The sequence below is a fragment of the Pagrus pagrus genome (assembly GCF_965226575.1).
Source record: "Pagrus pagrus genome assembly, chromosome: 2".
NCBI classification, from domain to species: Eukaryota; Metazoa; Chordata; class Actinopteri; order Spariformes; family Sparidae; genus Pagrus; species Pagrus pagrus.
Window position 1 is genome coordinate 18,133,659 of NC_140186.1, and position 9,918 is coordinate 18,143,576.

Genomic DNA, 9,918 nt, shown 5'->3' on the forward strand with positions numbered 1-9,918 from the left:
GGTGACGTCAGTGGTCGATGTCAAAGGTGTAAGGCTACGTACATTTGACATAAAATGTATTGGCTACACAACACAGTTTGATTTTAAAGTATTTAATTAATGTAATTGATGCATCAAAATGTGACGTTACTGCTGGTGTTTTCACGTCAAACGTCAAGACACGCCCATAAAAGGCATCCCAGTCCAGCCACAGAGACGTCCCACCCATAGGTCCCACCCGCTAGATATACAGGAAAAATGGCGACGAGGTTACTGCGGATCCCACTGCGACTTTCCACCCAAAATATGGGGATAACGAGCCGTAACACCGGCTTGAAAACATCAAACATATCCAGGCTGACCCAAAGCAGGACGGCAGTATCAACGCCATCGGGTGCAATCTTACCTAAACCGGATAAAGTGAGTTTCCTTCTGCCTCGGTTACCGAGTGAAAACCGACAAGAAATATGAGAGGTAGTAGGCGGGACTTGTCACTGGATTGACACAAGCTGTGGCGAATAGAAATGCAGGATACGAGCTGTGTCAGTCGAGTCAGCCAATGAGCGTATGTTTACACGAAGCTAAGAGGCACTTTCAGGAAGTAGTTTATTACCGCTGTTATAGCCAATTCAAGTCAGATTCTGGATTAAAGTAGATTTACAAAAGCACTCGAAATAATGTATAATTAGAAGATTAGCTTGTGTTTAATTGTTTTGCGTGGCGTGTAACTAAATGGCGCAAACGTTAGACGTCTTGGAGTGCATGGTTGTCAAGAAAGGTCGAGGAAAATGAAGGGTATACGTTCATATAACCTTTAATTAAGGTTTTCTTTTTTGAGAACTGTAACGATTAAGTTACAACAAATGAAGAGCACGTACACAGTTGGCTGTAGGGGAAGCTTGTTCAACCCCCCCAACCTGCTGTCGTGCCACAGGGCAAAAATAAGCTAAATGGGTCCCAAATAACACCCCAATCCTCCCAAAGTTTTTCTTTATTGCTCTCCTGAAACATTATCTTATCAAGATTTAGTGTTGGTAAAGTTTAAGAAAATCAATGTGGGAATAAGTACTGAGATAATGAAGGTCTTTTAAACTAGATTTTGACACAGGGGCCCTCAAAACAGGACCTTATGTTAATAGGGTAGTAAAGCAGGACCGCCCATGAAGCACCCATTATGTCTGTAGCTATTGTGTTTTAATTTAAACATGTAAGATTAAAACAATACTTGCATATGATAGTAGATAATCTCATGTTTGAACCTGAAAATGTGTGTAAGTGCAGTACACAACCTTTGTGGTCTGCTGCCAACAAATGTTGGTTTTTGTTATGGGCTTCTGGAGCCGGCTGCATTGCGGCTGCCAGAGATGGTTGGCTCTGCTATAGTCTCTCTGAAGATTGGATTTGTAATTAGCTTTTGTTGAAACAGTTGCTCATAATCACAAATCTGGACAAATAATCTAGAGCAAACTGAGGGGGGATTCATATTGAATATTTTAAGTAATCTGAACAGTCCCTGCGTCCCCTCCCTTGATTAAACTCTTTAAATTCATGCCACTTGACAGTTCCTCCTTATGTTTTCCAGACACCGTTTGGTCTTATCCGTATGACAATAGTGGTGGTGCCTTTCCTGTATGTGGGAACTCTGATCAGCAAGAACTTTGCCGCTCTCTTGGAGGAGCATGACATCTTTGTCCCTGAGGACGACGACGACGATGACTAAACTAATGACAGAAAATAAAAGGTAAAGTCAAAGTGTACATGAGCCGCGCCTTATGTTACCTTTCAACATTGTTGCTTCAACCTCTGTTATGCCTGCTCTTGCGTAAAGGGTGTGTCAGCTCCATTTCAAAACATGTAGTTAGTGGCATGTTTGCAATCAAGACAACTGGTAACTGTAGGAAGCTAATTAATTTCTTTTTATTTACCTCCACAGAGTGAATACTAGCCAGCACAAGGAAGGTGGAGAAGATGGGACAATTTGACTACTAAATCCTTGATCTCCACCCATCTCCTTCCTCTCGCCTTTGCTGTTTATGTTGTTTACATTAAATTCATTTATTGAAATGCCATATCATGTGAGGCTATCAAAAATAAGTTATGCCTTCACTCTTGTTTGCATGTTTGTGTCTGTCACTCAATAAACAGAGTCAATTACACATGAATAAACACTGTTGTTATTGAATATTATCAGTCTTTGCATGGTGGTTTCCAAGTACACAAAAGTCATATCCACTCATGTCAATAAATACTTTATATTGGCTTGATGTCCCTGTTCTTCAAGGTAAGTTTTAAACAGTTGTCCTTATTGGTCAGGTCTGCCTCGCTCCCTCCTGCAGTACTGCGTTGGCCAGTCTCAAGTGTTCGTTGAGGGAGCCCCTCTCCAACTGGCTACGACCCCTCATGTCACTCAGCTCTACATACGCCTCCTTGTAACGTTCATAAGCTGCTTCTTTCTCCTAAAGTAAAGGTTAGATCAAACAGGAAAGTCCAAGTTGTAAATGTACAACATATAAAGTGTATTATTTTTGTTAATGTAGGAGATCAGATCACAAAACGTACCTTGGTAAGAGACTGCACTTCATTCTGTAGACAGCTGATTTCTTTTTTAAGATACTGCACCTCATTGTCTTTTGCCCTTAGTAATGTCTGAAAGGCAAAAGGTGACATCTTACTATTATCAGTTAACCTTAAAATGTTCAAAACCTTTAAAATATTGTAGAGCAGTGGTGGAGACATTTACTCAAGCACTTTAAAGTACTTGTACCTCACTTCAGTATTTCTCTTTTCTGCTGCTTTACTCCCACCCCACTGCTGAGCTGAATATCTGATCCGACAATCGACTAGTTGACCATAGTATACAGTATACATATAAATGTATGTATAGTTTACTTTTACGTGTTCTTTTGATACTTGAGTACATTTATTGCCAGAAAATTACTTTGATATTTAAGTACATTAAATATCAGATACTTCAAGACTTCTGCTCAAGTTATATTCATATGGGTGACTTTAACTTTTACCAAAGTAATATTTTAACATGATATCTCTACTTTTACTCAAGTATGTCTTTTGGGCACTTTTTACAACACTTGTATTTTACTTGAGTGGTTGTTTACATGTATTTAACATCTACCGTAGTTACTTTGCTGAATAAGAATGGATGCACAAAACATGATCACCTTATAAAATATATACTCAGATCATGACTTCAAAACAAAGCCTCAAGTTGTTACACATTAATGCATCATTAACAATAAAACCATTAATGTCATATATAACAAGATAAGAACCAGCATAACAAATACACTTTAAGCGAGGGACTACCACTGGTGTTGGACTTCACAAAGTCTATCCATAAAACCTTTAACTTCAGCACAAGTGATGTGCTGGATTGGTACTCTCAAACATGCACTGGTTCAAGCAGTAGATGGCAGTATGTGCTGTGTGAGAATGTGACCAACCAGAGATGCTCTACACAAATGAGGCCACCAGAAAAAAAATGAACAGGTGACAATGTTGCAACGGGGAGTCGTTACAGAGGATATGAGACAAAACAGTAAAAATACTTTAATGAATTTGTTTTATTAAAGTGGGTCCAAACTCTCACAGCACATTTGTCAAATGTTGCTTCTGCCTTCCCATGATGACAGTAATGTCAATATTTGTCCTTCGAGTCCAAGTTATTATTCAGGAGCTGTACATGAAACTGGGTTGGGATGCAGAAAGAGGTTGAGTTGAGATTACGTAGGATCTAATTTAGGGACAACCATTGAACTTATTACTATCAATACCTCCACTTCTGACGCAGAGCGCTCAGTGTTGCCAGGAGATACCATGTCCGACCTCTGGCCTGTAATGAAGTAGCGCATGCGGCTGATCTCTTCTGCCAGTTTTGCCTTAAGCTCCTGAAAAGAGATTTTTAGCACAAATAACTGGGTTCATATATTGTAGCCAATTATGTTTCCTTAATAATTTAACCCTATAAGAACTCAAAAATAACTTCTGATGGCAATTATTTTAACAGTCTATAAGTTGATAGAAATTAGCCATGTATGTAAACCTGGTTCTCTCTTCTCAGCTGCTCCAGCTCTCTCTCCTTGCGACCGAGGTCAGTCTCTCGGCCCCTGCTGCTCTGCTCGGTGCGGCTCAGCTGCAGGCACGTCTGGGAGTAGCGCTCTGACAGCACATCTAACTCGCTGTGCAAGACATCCGCCGGGGGCCTGACACGCACAAACACACGAGTTATGGAGTGAATCTTAATGCGCTATCATGCAAGGGGTCATGGCTGGGTGGAAAACATCTTGAGCCTGCAGCGAGAGCCTATGAGATGGAGAACTGGATCTCTCAGTATGATAACAGAGTGACTGTGATACACTTACATGTGGTACGAAGTATCCACATGGTCAGCTCCTCCAGCCAACCTCCTGGCCTTCTCCACCTCTCTCTCCAGCTCCTCTCTGTGAGCTGCTCTCAGTGCCTCCATCGCTTTGATGAACAGAACAAAGCGTGATTTTAAAAGACATAAAAACATATCATACAGAGAGGGATAAGTTGTAAGATTTATTTAGCAAAAGAAGCATAAGAAGGCAATGCATATAACTACCGTGTCAAATTGTCCCTCCTGAGCCACCGTTGCTCAACTTCTGCTTTACCTTTAGCAGCCGTCTTGCTCTCCTCCTGCAGCATCCCATCTCTCTGTTCCTCAAGTTCCCTGATCTCCCTTGTATGTGTCTCCTGCAGCTCCTGCAGTGCTTTCCGATGGGCTGCTTCCATTGCTTCTAGTGTGGCCCTACAGGGGGCCCCGGGGCCGCATGGGCTCTCCACCTCAATCCCAATGGCTGCACGCTCCCTCTTAATGCTCTCCACTTGCTTTCGAAGAGAGAGGGCCTGGGAGATGGATGTATGGAGGGGGGAAAGGATCACTTCTGGATGTTTACATTATTTCCTTTTATTAAAAACACTGAAAAGGAATGTCACTTATTTCAATGGAGTGACTTTAAAGGGTAACTCCACTAATTCTTCACATTAACCTGTGTTGACATGTCTTGGGGAGTATACTACATGTGTGAAAGAAGTAGTATAAATCCTTCTGTTGCTCCAGAGAAAGCTGCATGTAATCTGATTAATTGTCTCAAGTGATGTCATTCAGTGGCTAAATTGCACTGTGGGTAATGTAGGTGGCAGGTTTTGAAAAGGAAGAAGAATGCAAGGAAAATAAATGTGATTACGATAATTTGTTTTTTACAGGAATACAATGCTAGACCAGTGGACTGCTTTTCACATGACCCAAAATGCAACTTCACCACTGAGTGACATCACAGGAGACGGTTAATCAGATTACATGGAGCTTCCTCTGGAGCCTCAAAAGGCTTCATGCTACTCTTTCACATATGCAGTAGTACTCCTAAAGACCAGTAAACACCCTTTAATGCTTAGAAATTGGTGGATTTACCCTTTAAGTTCTGTCTTACCTCCTTTTGAAGTGCTTCCGCTGTGTTTGTTTGAATGGTTTGGGCTCCATTTATGGTTGGAAGAGCTCCCTTTGAGCTCGATATATCAGTTTCTGACACAGTGACAGACTGTTCGCCCACTTCAGGGCTCGATTGATACGCCTGCTGTGATGCCTGCTGGGTGTTTGACTGATCAGCCTGCGCTCCAATGAGAGACTGCGCGCTCATGTCACTAAATGACATCCTCTCCAATTCTGCCCACTTCTGGCTGACCTCTGAGTCCATGGTCTCTATAACAGGCACAGGCACACTCCCCCTCTTCAGCTCCATGGAGTCCCACCTGCTGCCCATCTCACCTAAAGGGACCCCCTCCTCAAACCACTTGTTCCTCTCCTCCAATCGCTTGGCCTGCTCGCGGTCCCAGCCCTCCCCTTCCTCTCTCTGACTGGCTGGAGACAAGTCCAGATCCCCGTCTACAGTTTGGTGGTGGCGGCCGGCCCGATGGGAGTTTGCAGCTGTGGCGGTGGAGGTGGAAGTGGTGGGTTCATAGCCCGAGTCCTGGCAGGTGAACCGAGCAGGGGGTTGGCATGACGACGGTCTGCGGGAGAGGGGGTTCTCTTTCTCGCTGCCGGTGTCTGATTGGCTGAGGTTAAGAATGAGGGAAAGACAGGAGGGTAGTGTTACACATGAGAAGAAAGATGATAGAGGGGTTCACTACAGACAGACCACCCAATCACATCGTCTGCATTTCTGCACAGTGTTCAGGAATTTTCAGGTCAAAGCCTGTTTGTTTTAATCAGATTGTGGATTTTAATATCATTTTTTGCAGGAATAACATAAACGTCACATGATCTGATGGATCAGATCATGAGCCAGGCCAATTATTGGTTGATCTAGACAGTATATTCTGATAATACATGTAAATATATATAATTTATTAATAGTTGTACTTTTGATACTTAAGCACATTTAATATTAGTTACTTTAAGACTTTTACTTAAGTACTTTTCCTGTGGGGGACTCACTTTTACCAAAGCAATTTTATAACACAATATCTTTACTTTTACTCAAGTGTGGTTTTTATTTTTATAATTTTTTTTTTAACAAACACTGGTACTAGGCTATATGATTTATCAGTCACAATTTATGACAGGTCAAATGATGACAGATTCTTTTGGCATTGTCAGCCAAAGTAGCCAAAGTTTTATTAATTATTTAACTTGTCATCGAAGCTCCAGAATAGCTTCTAAAAGTGAATTAAAGTGAGATTATTTCATCAACCGCTGTTTCTAAGGTCCCAAATCATCTAACAATCTCAATTTGATTCATGATTTATTTGGCATCATTCCCTCTTTCATAGATATATTATATTTTATCCGACAAATTGTAAGAATAGAAATTACTCTAAGGTAACTAGCAAGTTTCCTCTGTGTATAGACTGATAAATTAATTGATTTTTGTAAATTGAATAATTAAATAAATACAATTTTTGGCATTTTTGACATAATGCATCTTTGTAGTATTTGACCATGCTGACACTGCCATTAGTTCTTTGTGTTCTTTGTGTTTGTTTAAATGCTTTAATGTTTTCATCTTTATATGAATATATTTTGTATTTCTACATTGTTTTTGTGTGTGATTGTTATGACTTTAAATCTTTATGTTTGCAAAACAGCTTAAATTAGTAAGTATTTTTGAATTGAAGTTGAATTAAATATAGTACATTATTGTAATGTAGTCTTTTTGTCCTGATTATAGCAAACAGTTGTCTAACAGCAGGGGATGATCGTATCTCAGTACATTTTCCCAAGTATTGTACACATGTTGGTACATGCCACTTTTCTGCACTGTACAAAAACAGGGAATATTGTATTTTTAACTCTGTTACATTTAGTCTACAGCCTTTGTGACCAGTGTTGGTTAGAAATGCATTACTCAATAATATATTAATTTAATATTATTACTTTCCCAGTAACGAGTGGTGCAAGGGATTACAATTTCAAATCAGTAATAATCATACAGTTACAACGTTAGGTAACACAGGGTTACTGCGTTGCCAGAACGTGACTTGTTGTAAGGTGGACAAGATCTAAAGAAGCTTGTTGCTGGATAAGACGTGGAGGAGAGGTCACCTTTGTTAAGTATCACAGTCATTCTGTATAATGCGTAATGTAACTAATTACTTTTGATACCATGTAATAGTAAGTAATATTAGTAATAGGGTATAAGTAATATCATTAGAGTAATGAATAATGAATAAAGAGTAACTTATAACACTTCCTGAGTAACTTGCCCAACACTTTTAGTTACTGGTTGCTTAGCAAAAAAGATTTTACATGCAAAAAGCATGATGAGCTTATAAAGTATAATACATAGCTCCAACTACTACAACAGTGAAATTCTACTGACATATTAAGGCATCATCAATGATGATCAAATCATTTAATATATAAGAATTAAACACTCACAATGACCATTTATCTGCAATAAACAATTTAAATTTGTATCCTTTATTAAAACCGTTGTACTTTTATTTAAGTAAAGGCTCTGAATGCTTCCTGCAGCACTGTCTCCCAGTACAAAGTCAGACTCACTGAGTCTTGTTCTGGATCGCCTGCTTTAGTAACTTCACCCAGTTCCGCCGTATTCTGGAGGTCATAGCAGAGAGAGTGAACACTGCTCTCTTTGTCTGGACGAGATCAAAAGCAAAGACACACACACGCACACACACACACACACACACACACACACACACACACACACACACACACACACACACACACACACACACACACACAGACTGTTAAACAGGAAGCAGCAGCCACACATGTAATTGATGTGGAAATTGGGGAGGGGGGTGGTGTCTGACTGTCCATCTGTCTGATGGTCTACTGTACGACACGATGAGCAAAACACACGTACAGTAAATACATACTTGTATTTGGAGTCCATAGTTCTTCTCTACATCGCAGTCTGACACATTCACACAGGATGTCAGGCGGATCTCACCGTCCAGATCATCTGACTGCATCACATTAAGAAGAGCTTAAATTTAGTCAAATAAGTTTGTCACCCAAAACACCAAAAGAGTCATGAGTTGAATAATTTGTGAAAACCGCCATTAAACCTTTCAAATGAAGTGTTCTTATAAATCAGAAATCATTGTCATGAGTCAGGTCTTACCTCCTCAGCCTCCGAGTCTCTGTAGTACCTCAGGGAAGTTTCACCCAGAACAAACCAGTGTTTCATCCACTGAGCAAAACACAGTAAATTAACATTACATTCATTGTTGTGGAAGTGTCAAACACATCGACTGACTTTACTGTAGTGTGTGAACTTCTAGAGGTTGAGTCTTGTTGAGGATGTGAGATTGTGGTTTCAACAGGAATTAGAAAATGACATTGCCTTTTTAAAGAATACATCAGAAGAACAACTGCTATTTACCTTGCCATGTTCATCCAGTCTGGACATCCATCCCTTCACGTATCAACACCTGAAATTAAAGTATTAAGAGGAAGCTCTTTGAGAACTGGCCTGAGAGCATTCTGTAGTGGTTTCTGTCTCACACTTCACATCATGAAACTACAGGAAACGGAAACTGTCAGACGCAGACGGACGTGATGTGAGATCACTCTGAAGCGTGCATAGAGAGTCAGGCAAGACTTTAAAGGCTGACAAGTGGTAAATATGCTGCCGAATGGGAACATAAAAAAGGAAGCGGTGTGGTTTTTGAGAACTGTGATCGTTATTGTCAAAAGGGGGGAAATGGGGAAGAGAAAGAAGAACCGATAAAACGGTATTTAAAGCAAGCAGGTGCCATTAAAGCATTTTAGCACAAAATAACTTAAAATACTTACCATGCATGCACCATATTGTCCAAATCATATTATGAGGAGGACAGAAAAAAAGAGACATTGAGGGAGACAAACATGCATGGTGTGAATTGAAATGAGGAAGTCGCACATGTAGCTTTTATTAAGATCATTGGAAGTGATGTCAGGGATTCTGATCTACTGCAAACCTTTCCTGGTTGCATGTGATTCACGGCTTTGCAATAACAAAATTTTAAATGTTTCATTGTGTGACCATCCCTCCTTCTGTGTCTGCTGACTCAGCGGTTTGAGGCATCACACAGCAGCGCTGACACTGCAGGATACAGAGACTTGAACCATCCTAGAATCTATTAATAAAGAAGATAAATCATATGAACATGCTGCCCTCAAACATAAGAGTGCTAACTAATGCCTTTTTCTTCCCTGCAAGGTGCTTCTGTGAGAGGGACGCCTGAGGCAAAAGAGCTGAAATAAATATCAGGGAGCTACTTTAGAATGAATGTATGAATGACCCATTTCCCTCCAAACACTCATGTGATTTATACAGATGCAGAAAGTCATGGGACCGTGCTCACCTGTGTCTGCGGGCGTTCAGGAGGAGCTCGCTCCTTCACCTTTGAAGATCTGTGTTTTCCACTTTGATTATCTGAACTCTG

General features: G+C 40.5%; 2 protein-coding genes across 3 annotated transcripts; one reads left to right on the plus strand and one right to left on the minus strand.

Annotated features, from left to right (window-relative positions):
* The first annotated feature begins 198 nt into the window (after positions 1-198).
* On the plus strand, positions 199-2,135 carry smdt1b (single-pass membrane protein with aspartate-rich tail 1b). The gene is made up of 3 exons (XM_084368806.1): positions 199-399; positions 1,562-1,720; positions 1,913-2,135. Exons 1-2 carry the CDS (start codon positions 238-240, stop codon positions 1,697-1,699), a joined length of 300 nt encoding a protein of 99 aa, XP_084224932.1. The 5' UTR covers positions 199-237; the 3' UTR covers positions 1,700-1,720; positions 1,913-2,135.
* A 113-nt stretch (positions 2,136-2,248) lies between these two features.
* On the minus strand, positions 2,249-9,918 carry LOC311266430 (TRIO and F-actin-binding protein-like). Of its 2 annotated transcripts, XM_084368785.1 has the most exons (12): positions 9,838-9,918; positions 8,874-8,922; positions 8,613-8,681; positions 8,365-8,454; positions 8,024-8,118; positions 5,451-6,072; positions 4,632-4,866; positions 4,359-4,464; positions 4,040-4,199; positions 3,771-3,884; positions 2,539-2,625; positions 2,249-2,435 (listed from the first exon to the last, which is right to left on the minus strand). In XM_084368785.1, the coding sequence occupies exons 2-12, from the start codon at positions 8,898-8,900 to the stop codon at positions 2,289-2,291; spliced, it is 1,752 nt and encodes a 583-aa protein (XP_084224911.1). In that variant the 5' UTR covers positions 8,901-8,922; positions 9,838-9,918; the 3' UTR covers positions 2,249-2,288. The 2 variants fall into 2 exon arrangements, with proteins under 2 accessions (XP_084224911.1, XP_084224910.1); XM_084368784.1 differs by lacking the exon at positions 9,838-9,918 and having other exon boundaries at positions 8,874-8,988.

Bases quoted from the DNA above. Each gene is read 5' to 3' on its own strand.
- smdt1b (XM_084368806.1), top strand. From the start codon at position 238: ATGGCGACGAGGTTACTGCGGATCCCACTGCGACTTTCCACCCAAAAT. The intron at 400-1,561 runs GTGAGTTTCCTT...TATGTTTTCCAG, and splicing joins TCTTACCTAAACCGGATAAA to ACACCGTTTGGTCTTATCCG.
- LOC311266430 (XM_084368785.1), bottom strand. From the start codon at position 8,900: ATGTCCAGACTGGATGAACATGGCAAG. The intron at 8,682-8,873 runs GTAAATAGCAGT...TGTTTTGCTCAG, and splicing joins GACTGGATGAACATGGCAAG to TGGATGAAACACTGGTTTGT. The intron at 8,119-8,364 runs GTATGTATTTAC...GATCTCGTCCAG, and splicing joins ACTATGGACTCCAAATACAA to ACAAAGAGAGCAGTGTTCAC.